Raw genomic sequence first — 17,159 nt, forward strand, 5'->3', positions numbered from 1 at the left:
TGTTGTTGTTTAATTGTTGTTTAAATTATTGTTTAATTGTTGTTTAAATTATTGTTTAATTGTTGTTTTTAAGTTTTTGTAACTGAATCTTATGATATTTATCAAATGAATGTTTTAAATATAAAGCAAAAGGGTTACAATTAAAATTATGTTGTTGTGCTTGATTCAACATTAGGACCGTTTGTACGATTATGACCGGTTGACGACATGAATTACATAATCTAACCATTTTGTTAGTCGTATCCATTTCAGTTCAAATATGGGTGTTGTTTGGACGACCCTTTTTCTTTCTTCGCATCATGTCACCACTCAAAGATCCTAAACACCTCAGAAAAATCATGGGAGACCTCGAAGGCAGGCTAACGCACCGAGATGTGGAACAGGGGGGACGTTTCAATCGGACGGGTCATTGATTTTTTTTTAATTCTTATGTATTTTAGCTTTATATCATAATATTAATAATTATTTTTTTATTTACCTATTTATTTTATTTATTTCAATTTTATATAAGTCTAACATATACAATTTTAAATATATATATATATATATATATATATATATATATATAATATATATATATATATATAATATATATATATATATATATATATATATATATATATATATATATATATAATATAAGTTTAATTGAAATACACTGACAGTGTAAAAGGATTTTACACCGTCAGTTAATCATGGACGTTAGATATTAAAAGAAGTTTGACTTTTATTTTAAAAATCTATAAAGTAATACAAACGGATGATGGTGATGAACCGACAGTATAAAACTTTTTACAATGATATTGTATAATAATTAATATATATTATATATATATATATATATATATATATATATATATATATATATATATATATATATATATATATATATATATATATATATATATATATATATATATATATATATATATATATATATATATATATATAAAGCATACGCCACATGCAATTGCGCATACACTTTATGTCATAAAGCATACGCCAATTGCATTGACTTCGTTTCCATTTTATTCACACATAAATAAGTAACAAAGAATCCATTATATTCTCTTTGATATTATAATGATTCAATCAACTATTCATAGTATTTCCTACTATTACGGTTCCTTACAAGTTAGCATTTCAGTTTCATTACTTAGAAACATACACATAAGTTATTACGGTTTTGTTTACTTTGAAACATAACACTTACACTATTATGGCTTTGTTATCTATGAATCATATACAAGATTCAAGATTAATTAAAACTCATGCTATTACGTCCTTATTGAAGCATAGCCAAGTTATATATGTTGTGGTTTCAATAGTCATTGAAAGATAATCATGCCAAAGAATATGAATTCAAAAAGTTACGGTTTCACATCTTTAATGAAACATAGCATATATTCAAATTTCACCGGATACATATTATGAATTTTTTTTTGAAATATCCAAAATTTTAAAAAAATTTTCAAAATTAACTATTTTTTCAAAAAAATTACACAAATGGGCAAAATTTGCCCTAATTGTGTACATAGGCGCCACCCTAGTTGGCGCCTACCCTTAATGGGTAGGGCAAGTCGCCACTAGGAGTGGCGCCTATGCCCAATCCCTTTTTTTTTTTTTTTTTTTTTTTTTAAATGTTTTATTAATTTTTTTTTTAATTTTTTTTTTTTAAATATTAGATATTTGATAAATATATTTTTTTATAAATTATATTAATTTATATTAACACTTATATATAAATAAAATTATTACAAGATATATATATATTAATTTATATATATATTAATTTTTATATATATATATATATATATATATATATATATATATATATATATATTAATTTAATTTATAAATAATTAATATTATACACATTTAATTAATATATATAAATATTTATTTACAAGATATATATATATATATATATATATATATATATATATATATATATATATATATATATATATATATATTAATTTATATATATATTAATTTTATATATATTAATTTAATTTATAAGTAAATAATATTATTTATAAATTTTTGGGAGAATTAGGGTTATTCATGTTAAGGTTAATGTATCAATTATAATTAGGGTTTATTGATCGGTTATAATCCGAGTTTGGTAGTTATGACCTAATTGAAACCCTAATTAATCAAGTGCGACACTAATTAGGGTTAGGTAGACTGGTGTACAACCCAGATCTTTTCCTATAAATAAAGTGTTATTTCCTTGCATTTTCTTCACCACTGTTTCCTACCACCTTCTGTATCAAGTTGAGTTCATGGCATCCCCAAGACCGTCGTCATGGCAGCGAACATCATCAAGGCGCCCGGATCCTGAACCAGTAATCTTAAAAAGGGATGGGCATGTTATTTTCTCGCCTTTGAAACCCCCAATGGAGATGAAATTTTGGAACATCCGTTCGTTGGACCAACTAAAAAGGTCCATGATGTCTTGGTTAGAGGGAGATTACCAACCTGGTGAAGTCATCAGAAGGATTCAGAGGCTTAGAACAAGGTTCTCATTTGAAACTGGAGAAACGATACGTTGGTGGGTTGAAGTTGAAAGCGACATTGATTGCATCCAAATGATGCATGGATCAGACGACATAGTGTTAACTGTTGTAATTTCTTAGATTTTAATGGTTGTTTGTCATGTTGTTGTTGTATTTGTTATTGTTCTAGTACTTGTTCTTGTTTTAGTACTTGTTTTTGTTCCAGTATTTGTTTTTGTTTTAGTAATTGGTGTTGTAATGTTAGATGTTTGTGTTTGTTGTTCAAGTGTCATCTTCTATTTGGAATAAAAAGTAAACTTTAATTTAAAATGATTTTGGTACACAGATTTATGAAAGTGAAAACTAAGTTGTGGAACTAGATCCACGATATGGACATTTGTTCTTATTATGCCCTAGTTGTCTACATATGCTACACTTCCTCTGCATTTTCTCTGCGACGTCCATTTCAGTTCTAATGCGCCTGCTATTTGGGCGACCACTTTTATTCCGCCGCATCGATTCGTTGTGCCAAACAATTTCCCCGTCATACTCTGGCCAATACGCCTCCAATGCTACCACCGGAAAGGGATTGTCGTATACATTGAGCAATGTTGCAACTTTGTAGATTGGAGACACTAGCGATAATGCATCGAAGTGGCTGTGTGAACACGCTGCAATGACATGGGAACAAGGCATACGATAGGCCTGAAATTGACCACAGTCGCACCAACGGTCTGGTATTAGGACCCTATACTCTTGTCTGGGCAGCCCTTGGTTGTGGTCAATTGTTTCCTTGACACTAAAAGTGTGGCCATGGCGGTCGAATTCCGTAACCCGATGGCTGCTGGCTTTGGCAGATTCCTGCCTCATAAACTTCATGCAGGCATCACTATATACCTGACTCGTCTGCAACACTTCATTCCAGCGCCTGCCTCTTGTTACGAACAACGTTGCCATCCGAAAATACGTCGCACTCACCAATGCGGTTACCGGGAGGTTACGTATCCCCTTAAAGACGCCGTTCATTGATTCCACAAGATTTGTTGTCATGTGGCCCCACCTCACCCCATCGTCATATGATCTAGTCCACTTCGCTCGGTCGATATTATCGATCCACCTCCCTGTATCAGAATTTGCCAACACTATTTCCCGGCGATAGTATTGGAATCCAGGTTGGTTTAAGGCATACCCCGCGTTTATCAAATGTTGCTTCAAGAAGTTATCCTTGAACTCCCGCATAAAATTTTGGGCAATATGCCTGATGCAGTAAACATGGGTAGACGGGGGGTCATGCCAACCATTTGCTGGATTATTGTATGCACTGTCTATTGAAGCGTGCCTGTCAGAAATCACGCAGATGCCAGCTTGTGGAGTCACGTGCGTTCGAAGATTCTTAAGGAAGAAACTCCATGCAGCAGCCGTTTCTCCTTCCACCAATGCAAAGGCTATTGGGAAAATATTTGAATTGCCATCTTGTGCGACCGCCATCAGTAACGATCCTTTGTATTTCCCATACAGCCAAGTTCCATCGACTTGAACAAGTGGTTTGCAGAATGTGAACCCGATGATGCAGGGACGGAATGCCCAGAAAAGTCTGTGGAAAATTCCATTACCTTCTAGACGAGTTCCGTCAGGGGATTGTGCAGGCAAGGTCTCCATTATAGTAACCGTCCCAGGTGAATACAATCGTAGTGCAGCCAGGTAGCGTGGTAGTTGTTTGTATGATTCCTCCCAGTTACCGTACACCAGTTCAATTGCCTTGGTTTTCGCTAACCAAACCTTTCTGTATGACGGTGTATATTTGAAAACAGCCACACAATGGGAGATAATTGTTTTGACCTTCAGTGACGGGTCAGCCTCAACTAGAGGTAATATGGAATGGCAGATCATGTCATGGCTAAGTTTGCGATGATCCTGTGCCATGTTGGTGTTGACGCAAATGTGAGCTTGAGATATGGACCCTATCACCCACGCATTATGCTTCTTCTTGTACGATGCCATCAACCTATATCCACACTCCGGATTTTTGCATTCAATAACGTATCTTTCCGGATTTGATTTGATAACATCGTAGTCAACACAATTTTTCAAGTGCCAGTTCTTTATTGCTAACAGACACTCTTCCTTGGTCCGAAATTGGTCACCCTTTTTTAAGTCCTCATCAGACCTCATATATGGGTTGTAGAACATATCTGATGAGGGCTCATCCTCGCCCAAGTTAAGTGTTGTGAAGTGCGCAGGAGGTGAGTAGCGTTGCGCTATAGGTATTTGAGGTTGGTCTTCGTCTTCAGAATGACGGTTCACCAAGTCATCAACCACGTCTTCAGCATCATCAACCACATCGTCTTCAACGTGGTGCTCAGCATCTTGTTCGTCATCAATCACAGGATCAATAACTTGTGATTGAATATTCTGAGTTGGTTGAGGTTGTTCCAACACAATGTACAACACTATGTAGTCGTAACCAGAGTACTCATGGTTACGAAGCATGTATTGTGTCTCCATGTCATTTTGAATCAATGACTTATAAAACTTGACAGAGTTGTTTTCTGAAAAAAAAGGTTGTTGATAAAAAATTTGGGACACGGGTTGTCTTAGTTTGGACTCAATCTTCCTTTTCAGATAAGAGAAGTCAGCTCCTCTATTTAGACAAAACCGAGTGCATTCGGTGTTTCTAAATAGGAAGCTAGACATATCACATTCATAAGTCTCACCGTTGACGTGAGCTTTGACTTTGTATTGTGAAGAAGATGACATGTTTTGTGAAGACATTGTGAAGGTTTTGTGAAGGTTTTGTGAAGGTTTTGTGAAGGTTTTGTGAAGATATTGTCAAGGTTTTGTGAAGATTGCTGTGAAGATATTGTGAATCCCTTTGAAAATGTGTGTGAATATTTATACTGCAAGAATCTTACTGAAGATTGCTGTGAAGATATGTGTGTGAAGATTGCTGTGAAGATATGTGTGTGAAGATTGCTGTGAAGATATTGTGAATACCTCAGAGATTCCCACGCATGCCTTACACGTGTCACACCCTTGAATGCAACACTCCCACCCAGTCTGTACTAATGCATGCCAACCTATCCACCTATAGCCTGAACCTAGTCTCAGAGATTCCCATGCATGCCTGTTCCCCATCAAGTCTTCACCACCAAGTCTCAGAGATTCCCACGCATGCCTGTTCCCCATCAAGTCTTCACCACCAAGTCTCAGAGATTCCCACGCATGCCTTACACGTGTCACACCCTTGAATGCAACACTCCCACCTAGTCTGTACTAATGCATGCCAACCTATCCACCTATAGCCTGAACCTAGTCTCAGAGATTCCCATGCATGCCTGTTCCCCATCAAGTCTTCACCACCAAGTCTCAGAGATTCCCACGCATGCCTGTTCCCCATCAAGTCTTCACCACCAAGTCTCAGAGATTCCCACGCATGCCTTACACGTGTCACACCCTTGAATGCAACACTCCCACCTAGTCTGTACTAATGCATGCCAACCTATCCACCTATAGCCTGAACCTAGTCTCAGAGAAATATATTTAGACACCAAAATATTGATATCAGTTATTGTTTTATTTTATTTTTTTCATTCCAATCAAATAAACTTTTGGTGAATTTTAAGATCGATTACCCATAACCACCTAGTCTGCACCAATGCATGCCAACACTACCACCTAGTCTGCACCTATTCTGCAAGATTCCCATGCATGCCTTCCACGTGTCACACCTTTGCATCATCAGATTCCACCAAGTCTTCCCCAAGACAAGACAACTCCCACCTAGTCTGCACCAATGCATGCCAACACTACCACCTAGTCTGCACCTATTCTGCAAGATTCCCATGCATGCCTTCCACGTGTCACACCTTTGCATCATCAGATTCCACCAAGTCTTCCCCAAGACAAGACAACTCCCACCTAGTCTGCACCTATGCATGCCAACACTGCCACCTAGTCTGCACCTATTCTGCAAGATTCCCACGCATGCCTTACACTTGTCACACCTTTGCATCATCAGATTCCACCAAGTCTTCCCCAAGACAAGACAACTCCCACCTAGTCTGCACCTATGCATGCCAACACTGCCACCTAGTCTGCACCTATTCTGCAAGATTCCCACGCATGCCTTACACTTGTCACACCTTTGCATCATCAGATTCCACCAAGTCTTCCCCAAGACAAGACAACTCCCACCTAGTCTGCACCTATGCATGCAAGATTCCCACGCATGCTTTACACTTGTCACGTTTCTGCATCATCAGATTCCACCAATGCATGCCAACACTACCACGCATGCCTTACACTTGTCACATTTTTGCATATTCAGTCTACTTGAAAACGAGTATAAATAGAGGGTCATTCTTGCAAGTTTTCATCAACCACTAACACTTTTATTCAGAGAACTCAGGCGAAACTTCTCATCCACCAAGCTTCTTCCTACATTGCAGTCATGTCGCTTCTTACCATGGGCCAAGAACACAGAGGAACTAGGGCAAACATTGCCTCATTCGTAAGTTTTTCTTGAACATTGCCTCTTTCGTATGTTTGTAATTAGTTTTTTAAAAGTCCAATATAATGATTTTTTATATTGTTTGTTTTTAAAGGATCCCAAGAAATTTCGTCAACGTTCACACCCAATGCCTTATCCAGACCCATGGTGCGTACCTTACATAGAGCGTGCGGGTTTCGGTCATGTAATGCATGTCGTAAATGCCACCATTGATGCCAAATTCATTTTGGCTCTGTGTGAACGTTGGAGACCTGAGACACACACCTTTCACCTACCAACTGGTGAATGTACCGTCACATTAGAGGACGTGTACATGCTTTTAGGTCTTAGAATAGATGGTAAGCATGTGACCGGAAATGTTCAACAGCCTAACCAAATATGTGTTCAAATGTTGGGGGTAGATCTGGTCGAGGGTGAGGGGTCTGCCAAAGCAAGGGGTCAGGGTATTAAATTATCTAGCCTACAATTGTACCACGACTCCATAACTTTGACTGAGGAATCCTCCGAACAAGAAAAAGTCATAAAAACCCGGGTTTACATTATGCTATTGTTTGGGAACTTGCTATTTCCCGAAGGGACGGGAAATAGCATAAATTTTATGTACTTGAGTTTGCTCGGGGACATTGATAGAATAAGCACATATAGTTGGGGTTCTGCAGTATTAGCATTCCTATATAGCTCTTTGTGTAAAAATGCACAAAATGAGCACTGTACATTTTCTGGATGTGCTTTTTTGCTTCAAACATGGGGGTGGTGGAGATTGCCGAGGCTAGCCCCAGAAAATCCTAATGACTACTCCTTCCCCTACGCAACTAGGTAAATTTATGATCTTATTTCATTTTGTATATTTATTCTATAAATATTTGTAACTAATATTATTTATCTTTTTTTGTTTAGGTTCATTACAACCGGACTGGATTACAGTCTTACCCCCAAAAATAAAATTATATTTTATCGTCAACTGTTGGATCGTCTCCGAGCACAGGATGTATTACCACTAAATCACTCAACTTCTAACTGATTTATTAATGTCATGCATTCTCGATAAATAACATATTTACTTTTTTCTTTGCAGTTTATTTGGAGGCCATATTTGGGATTGGAACATCAACCCAACCCCGAAGATGCAGCTGTTTGGACAGCAAAAACGGCCATAATGCGGTTCACCACTGTGGAGATGCACCAAAGTGACCATGTCAAGCTTCAATTCGGAATGCATCAAGACATCCCAGGCCCCCCAATGTCCATGGAACCTTGGCATCTAAAAAAAGTCAGCCACCAGTGGTATGCCCAAAATTGGAAGGAATTTGCTAAGGAGTTTCGAAAAATGTGGAAAGACCGTGCCCACTATGTTCTACAATTTCCGGTGGCGCCCAACGAAATGAAGCCGACAAGGGAATATGTGGAATGGTATAGAGCAAATACCAATCCAGAAATGATTGTGTCTGACCCGTTCTATTTGGACGATCCCCGGATGCAACAGCCATATTTCCAACAACAACAACCACCACAGTATTCCCAACAACAACAACCACCACCTTATTACCAACAACAACCACCACAACCATTTTACCAACAACAACCACCACCACCTTATTACCAACAACAACCACCACCACCATATTACCAACAACAACAACCACAACACATGTCCACCCCCCAACCAAATCAACAATACATACCACAGACTCAATCCCAATACCATGAAGACTACCAACAACAAACTCAACATTCCCACCACCATCAACAGTCCCAACACCTACCACAATATCAATCCCCCTACTTCCACCAATCCCAACACTTCCAACACGACAATTTCCCAAGCTCTTCCAGTCCTCCACCTAGCCCCGACACGGGTATACAAGAGGACTACCAACAGGACTACTACACACCACAACAAACATTGCACTTTGGCCAACCCGATTCAACCCTAAACTACCAAAGACCACAATTCGAGGGCGCACCCAGCAGTAGCCAGTTTGTCCCACCGAGACAAAGCTTCGAGGGCGCAGAGGGGACCCGTCTTTCCTACAGCACTGAAGGGACTTCGACCGAACCACAACGGCAAGCGGCAAGGGGGCGTGTTAGGGCAAGGGGTGGTAATAGGGAAGCACCACCACCACGTGAACCGTCTAGGCGAGTAACTAGACCTCCCCCGTGCGGATCGTATAAGGGACCGCATCATATGTGATTAATCATATCTTTGTAATATTTGCCTTGTCTATTATTTAAATAAAAATATTTTCTGTTTATTATCTTTATATCTTTATCTTTATCTTTAAAAATATTGTCTATCATATCTTTATACATATATAAAATAATTTTTTTCCCAAAAATTTACAAATAATATTAATTACTTATAAATTATATTAATATATATATATATATATATAAATTAATATATATATATATATATAAATTAATATATATATATATATATATATATATATAAATAAAAAATTTATTTATATATATGTGTGAACATAAATTAATATACTTAATAAAAAACATAAATTTATAAATAAAAAAAAATTAAAAAAAAAAAAAAAAAACATTAAAAAAAAAAAAAAAAATGGATTGGGCATAGGCGCCACCCCTAGTGGCGACTTGCCCTACCCATTAAGGGTAGGCGCCAACTAGGGTGGCGCCTAAGTGTAAAAAATGGCCAATTTTGGCCATTTGTGTAATTATTTTGAAAAATTGGATATTTTTGAAATTTTTTTGAAATTTTTGGATTATTTCAGTTTCAATCGCCATTGAAACATACCATGTCAATGTTATACGAACATGACTATTACGATTACAACTTTTGTGGAACTTATCAAATACAAGATGGTGAAGCATAATAAGCTCATTTCGTCGACCAGTAATTTCCTTCCTAGATCAATTCTATTTTGAAAAATCAATATACACAAGGAAGGAGAAAAATACTTGATGATCAACTCCAACTTCTTAATAATTCTTCACATCAATGAGATTGCTCCAAGCTTGCTTCAATTTCTTCTCCTCTTGATTATTGTTGAATGTAATTTTAAGTGTCGGGTTTTTGTTATTGTCTCCACAGGGATTGTGAGATATCACCGCCTTTCGACAGTTGTTTTAATTCTTAGCTTAAGGTAACAATGGGGTTTTGGTATTTGTCACGGTATCTTGCATAAAAGTGTAATAAAATACGGTAAAAGTTTTGATTTTAATATTTGAGAAATATTGCCAAAGTTAGAGTTCGACGATCACTTTGCATGTATATGTTCGATCAACAAAACTTATAAACTCCTCTAAATGATAAACTATTTCACAAAGTCCTCCCAATGTGTTTATCACTAACGCACATTGTGAGTTTTCCCATTTTGATCTATTGTTTATCTCTAACACAATCTATCAAAATGACAACTTTTTGGTTCAACCTTATGGTGAACAAAATCATTCATTACTATCTCTAGCTAACAAACAAGATTGGATGAAAACCTAGGTTAAGAGTTGGTAAACATCTCTCGATCATAAACCAACAGAAAGAGTTTTGAATAAGAACAAAGTTTTCATCATATATTCACCATTAAAGAGTTTACAAATTGAGATCATACCATTTACACACAAAGCTAATGATCATCTACATCTAACCTTGACAAAATGAAGGACTTAGCTACTCATTTTCATGGTAGCTTGGTCAACAATTTTCGGAAGAAGGTTGATCAACATCCGAGTCGAATAATCGAGATTGGATGGGAATCCACCTTCTTTTTGTGAAAGATTGTTAAGAGATGAAGAGAAATAATTTCTAGGTCACAAAAGATCCCAAGAGCAATGCTGGAAAATATCTAAAAAGTACAAAAGTATGGAGGTGCAAAAATATGGCTCCAAAAAGTAGCCCTTGCTACTTATAGAGCTGCTACTGAGTTGTCATGCTCGCTAGGCGAGCAGAATGACTCGCCTAGCGAGCCCCTAAATGAGGCACCTGAGGCACCTGCGCCCAGAGAAATAACCTTTGCCAGACTGGCATGTTCGCTAGGCGAACAAAACCTTCGCTAGGTGAAGCCCACGCTTCAACCTTCGCTCCAGCGAGTTTGAGAGGTTTTGCTACTGGAATGCTCGCTGGGAGCTCGCTAATGGCTCGCCTAGCGAGTGAGTGTTGGCTGCGCTTTTCACCAAGTCTGGACGTGTTCGCTACACACCTCGCTGGCAGCTCGCCTAGCGAGTTTGTTGATGTTTGCCACTGTAAAATACTGGAGCTTTTCGCTGGGTTCTCGCTGGGCGCTCGCCTAGCGAGCCTTTCGCCACAGCCCTCGCCTAGCGAGCAAGCTGATGAATGCATCTTTTCTTTGGTCCCTTTGCCAACTTTCTTGTGGCTTCATTTTCTATTATTTCATGCCTAATTCCTGCACAATAACACACAAATCAAAGGTACCAAGATCGTTTATCATTGTATTGCAATTCATCAAAAACAAAGGTTGTTTCCGAACACTTTAGCAAGGAAATGGAGTGAAAGATACGCATATTTGATAGCTCAAATAAGCACTTTTGGGTATCTAACAACTCTCCCCAACTAGATTCTTGCTTGTCCTCAAGCAAAGTATGCCTCTTGAAGGACAAGAGGATTTGCATTAAAAAAAAGGTTTCTCCGAAATTGGATAAAACGGCTCAAACACAAGTGAAACAGCAGATACAAATTTCCAACGGTTAGAATAAAATAATACGCAAGAACTAAGACTTAGTAGCAATGCGAAATATGTATCTATCTACAACAATATTATCTTGAATGAATCACCCTATCTCCCCTCTTCGAATAAGGATTGAAGAAATTACGCGTTTGCAACCGCGGGAATAATCTCACTCTCCAACAAACAATGAAGAAATCAATTCAATTCATACAATGTCTAACAATTATAAATGGTAATGTGGAAGCACGAAGATCACTAAGGGCTTTTCGGTTGAAGCTTGGTTCGGTTAACAAACAAGGGTCATTTCTAAGGCCATTGAAAACGAAATTGCCGATGCAAAAGAGACATTCACTGTACATTATTCACACATCTCAACTTCGTTCCATTTATTTCTCATTTGAAACCTTCACAACTCTTATTTCACAACTCAATTTTTTTTGTTTTTCACTATTTTTCTTCCAAGCAAGCATTCATTTTTATTTTCTCTATTTTTTTCTTTTCTTTCACATCATATTTACAAAACAGATGTTTCTCTTTTCTATGTTATATATATATATATATATATATATATATATATATATATATATATATATATATATATATATATATATATATATATATATATATATATATATATATATTTTTTTTTTATATATGCTTGCTCGGTTTTTCAAGAGTTGTGACACTTACCGATTCTCATTTTCGTTCTCCCCAACTTATTTCTTACTCACCCTAAGTGAATGCTCTTGACTTTTTACGGCAAAAGAACAATTATCAAAATTTTCCGGGTTTCAAGAAAAAGATTTTTGAAATCTCGCTTTATTTCAAGCTGAGATTCAACTGTTTAAGCTCAAAGGGGTTAACGAATACTCTCTCTGCTCACAGGTAAGTTGTATTTGGAATTGGTTGTGCTCGATTGAAAACAAGTGCCTTGATCATTTCTAATTGTTTCCACATATTCACAATAATAAAAGACAAAGCATGAATCAAATGAATCAACAAAGCTTATTAGAATCCAGCATTTAAGTGTAAAATGGAGGTTTCCTCACAATTTGTGGTTTTAAGTCCTAGATGAAACATTCATTCAATTATGTTGCAAAAAGACAATACTCAATTACAAAAAAGAGTAAAGTTCTTAGTGCATTCTAAAATTCTAGCCGGAGGTAACCATGTACCTTAGCATTGTTCACTTGTTTATTTTTATCATTGTCATCCAAGCTCGGATGCACCTTCATTGGATACTTCTTTGGGGAGCAACCAATCTAGAAGGTTTGACACTCAACCAACCAAAAATTTATTAAAACAAAAGAAATTTAAAACATAAATAATAACATTACTTCAAAATTTAAATTTGTTCATGGGGGACAAAACACCCCAAAAGTACATAGCCAAAATCAAAATACACAAGTCTGAAAATACAATAGAAATAAAACATAAAAATGAAAAATAAAATAACTTAGCCCTCCACGGACTCATAACCCTCATCAGTACCGGCTTCAGAACCGGTAGCCTCATCATCATCATCATCTCCATCAGCAGCACCAGAAGACGCACCAGCACCCGCCCCCTCTCCAAACACAGGCCTGTCCACAGGCCAGCTCGCGTGCTGCAGAAATTGCTCACGTGTCATCATAGAATGCTCTCCGGAGGGGTCGCGCATCTGCAGCTGTAACAGCTGCATAGAATCGTGCATATCGAGCATGGCGCACTGAGTTTCCGCCATCCAATCCCAATTGTAATTGCAGACAGTCTGCTGGAAAGGATCGGATCCTATAGTAGAAGTACCAGGACCATCAGAAGCCCCGGTAACCTCAGCAGCTGAACTACCTCGTACATTCTTCGGTTTGCAATACTTGGCCACGTAACGGTCATCAATGGGTGGCGGGATCCTTACTTGACCCCTTGAGGGTAGCCTCACCCTCGCTTGCAGGCACAAACTCATGATTAGGCAAGGGAAAGCCAGGGGACAATTCACTCGTGCCTCCGACTTTAGCCCGCTTTCAATCACGGACTTCAGCTCATAAGCAATAATCCTCGCCACATCAATCTGGACGTTAGTGAGGATGCTGTGTACCAAGTGTGCCACTGGGATCGGCACTGTAGAAGTATTAGACTTGGGTGCGATGTTTGTAAGAACCAACAAAAGGATCAGTTGAGCCAAGGGAGTCATGTCCTCCCTATGGTATCTCATGGGAACCCCAGATGGGTTCAGCTCAACTGATTTCCCTCTCAAAAGCAGGGCAGCAGAAATTGCATCAGTATCCCGGTGAAGCCTTAATTCTTGGTGGTAGGTGTCTCTCTCCTCGGCTCCCAGTTGGAGCGGTTCACCCAGGACACGGTTAATTGCATCCCGATCGAACGCAATAGGACGGCCGGACACTCTAGATGTCCATGTGAATGGCTCGTCATCATCCGGCAGTGCGTTCGCATAAAATTCACGCACTGTTGTGATATCGTAATGCTCCAGGGGGGATATTAACCGATCCCACTTTTTGCTGTTAATCAACCCGGCGAATGTTCGGTTCGTGCCTTCAGGGTTGATTAAGAATCTCTTTTCCGGTAAAATCTTTCGTTTTTCCAAAGCAATATATCTTGCGGCTTGCTTTGGCCCGACAAACTTGTCGGTGTCGAATTGGATTGGTACGGAACGAGATGTGTTCCCGCCCTTTCTCTTTTTCGAAGCTCCGGATCTGGATTCCATCTGCAAAACATAAAGATGAAGCAACACAAACACAAAACATATTAGCAAGCAAAACCAGAATCCCAACTACTGTCATGCTCGCTGCTGCTTCACCTAGCGAAGTGGCAGCGAATGCTCGCCACTGGTTCGCCTAGCGAGTTGCTAGCGAACTTTACGGGTTTTTGGGTTCTGCAATGTTTGTAGTGAAATTTTGGCAAAACCCAAGTTCTCATGTAATCTATTTCAGAACAAAATGATCTATCAAGAAAAGAATCGTTCCATGTAATTCCCAACCCACATGCTAAACCTAAAGTTTCCCACATGCAAAACCTAAAATACCATTCCCCCAAATTCACCCTAAAGGACATGCAAATCAGAATTTTACAAAGTTCAAACATAAAGAAATGGAGTTAGGGCAAACCTTAGTGAAAGAGATTGATTGAATTTGAAGTGCAGTGAGGTTTGCAATGCTTCAGTTTAGGGTTTGAGTGTTTGTGAGAGAGATGAAAAGTGAGAGAGTGCTTGTGAGTGTTCGTGAGAGTGCTTCAGCAGAGTTGTAAAAAGGAAAATTGTGTTTGGGCCCAAAATGAGTGGCCTGCTGAGAATTAAATTAGTGCTGCCACGCAGCGCTCGCTGCTGCTTCGCCTAGCGAGCAGCTAGCGAATCTGCTCGCTACTGCCTCGCCTAGCGAGCATCTAGCGAGCATGACAGCATTTGCTTTTGTTTTCAAAAATAGCATTCCTGGTACATTCAGCAAGTTTTAACAATTGGAATCCCACTACGACACAACAGAAAAACTGTAAATACTTACAATGTTGGGGTGCCTCCCAACAAGCGCTTGTTTAACGTCGGATAAGCTCGACGGTGCGATGCTCACAGAGGAGCATCCAAAGGAATAGCACAGCTCTCGCGATCCACATGACCGCCAAGATAAACCTTCAAACGTTGGCCATTAACGGTCCAACTGTCCTTCTTTTCCATGTCCTCAATGACAATAGCTCCGTACTCCTTAACTTCTTTGACCCGAAATGGCTCGGACCATTTTGATTTCAACTTTCCGGGGAATAACTTCAACCTGGAATTGAACAGTAGGACCAACTGTCCGGGCACAAATTCTTTCTTTCGAAGCTTTTTGTCATGATATTTTTTTACCTTTTCTTTGTACAACCAACTTGAGTGATATGCGGCATTGTGCATCTCTTCCAACTCAAGCAGTTGCACCTTCCTTTTCTCACCAGCCAAATCCTTTTCAAAATTTAAAAATTTCAGAGCCCACAAGGCTTTGTGCTCCAATTCGACCGGCAAATGGCAAGTTTTACCAAACACCAATTGAAAAGGAGTTAGGCCAATTGGAGCTTTAAAGGCGGTACGGTATGCCCATAACGCTTCATCCAATTTTTGTGACCACTCTTTTTTTGAATTTGACACAGTTTTTTCGAGGATTCTCTTAATCTCACGATTAGAGACCTCTGCTTGCCCATTAGCCTGTGGGTGATACGGAGTTGCCACTCTGTGTGATACACCGTAATGTTTTAAAATGCTTTCCAACGGTGCATTACAAAAGTGTGACCCTCCGTCACTTATCAACACTCGGGGGGTTCCGAAACGGGAAAATATGTTTTTCTTCAAAAAATTTATTACCGTTTTCGCATCCGCCCGAGGTGAGGCAATCGCCTCAACCCACTTAGAAACGTAATCAACTGCGACAAGCATATACTCGTTACCATAAGAGGGTGGGAATGGTCCTACAAAATCGATGCCCCAACAATCAAATACTTCGACCTCTTGGATGTTTTGGAGAGGCATCTCGTCTCTCTTACCAATCCCACCGCTTCTCTGGCAACTATCACAACTTTGCGCATGGGTATGTGCGTCTTTGAAAATAGTGGGCCAATAAAATCCTGACTGAAGGATTTTAGTGGCCGTTCTCACCCCATTATAGTGTCCGCCGTAAGGCGAGTTGTGACAATGCCATGTCTCATACGTAATACTTGGCATCCGAAAGAAACTTCCTTTTTTGGTTCGAAGTTAGGTCGGGAGGCACAAAACCACTAGCCTTGTGGATCGCAAAGTCTGCAAACCACGGCCTAACTTGAACTTTGAACAGTTTTTCATCAGGAAATTCTTCCCGGATTTCCTTCTCTGACGCGGTAACCTCCACATTAACTAAGCGGGATAAATGATCCGCCACCAAATTTTCCGATCCTTTCTTGTCTTTGATTTCAACATCAAATTCTTGCAACAAGAGGATCCAACGGATGAGCCTTTGCTTCGAATCCGGTTTGGTGAGCAAATATTTAATCGTCGAGTGGTCGGTATACACTACGACTTTAGACCCTATAAGATAAGACCTAAACTTTTCAAGCGCATACACTATTGCAAGTAATTCTTTTTCAGTGGTGGCATAGTTAATTTGAGCCTCATTAAGAACTTTACTTGCGTAATGTATCGCATGAATTTTTTTTTCTTTTCTTTGGCCTAATACCGCTCTGATTGCATAGTCGCTCGCATCACACATTAACTCAAAATTTAAATTCCAATTTGGAGCGACTATAATTGGAGCGGTAACCAATTTTTCTTTCAAAGTTTCAAAAGCTTGCAAACATTCATCGGTTAAGAGAAATACCTGGTCCTTAGCTAGCAAATTACTCAAAGACTTAGCCATCTTTGAGAAGTCTTTGATAAAGCGCCGATAGAACCCGACGTGCCCCAAAAAGTTTCGGATTCCCTTCACATTCACCGGAGGAGGTAGCTTTTCAATCACTTCAACCTTAGCTCGATCAACTTCAAGCCCTCTTGAAGAGACTTTATGG

The 17,159-nt window shown here is 38.7% G+C and overlaps 1 protein-coding gene across 1 annotated transcript; it reads left to right on the top strand.

Moving 5' to 3' along the window:
- The first annotated feature begins 7,466 nt into the window (after positions 1–7,466).
- On the top strand, positions 7,467–8,093 carry LOC127106086 (protein MAIN-LIKE 2-like). Its single transcript, XM_051043367.1, has 2 exons — positions 7,467–7,827; positions 7,909–8,093. The coding sequence occupies exons 1-2, from the start codon at positions 7,553–7,555 to the stop codon at positions 8,030–8,032; spliced, it is 399 nt and encodes a 132-aa protein (XP_050899324.1). The 5' UTR covers positions 7,467–7,552; the 3' UTR covers positions 8,033–8,093.
- The last annotated feature ends 9,066 nt before the right edge of the window (positions 8,094–17,159 follow it).

The sequence above is a fragment of the Lathyrus oleraceus genome, chromosome 7 (genome assembly GCF_024323335.1).
Source record: "Lathyrus oleraceus cultivar Zhongwan6 chromosome 7, CAAS_Psat_ZW6_1.0, whole genome shotgun sequence".
NCBI classification, from domain to species: domain Eukaryota; kingdom Viridiplantae; phylum Streptophyta; class Magnoliopsida; order Fabales; family Fabaceae; genus Lathyrus; species Lathyrus oleraceus.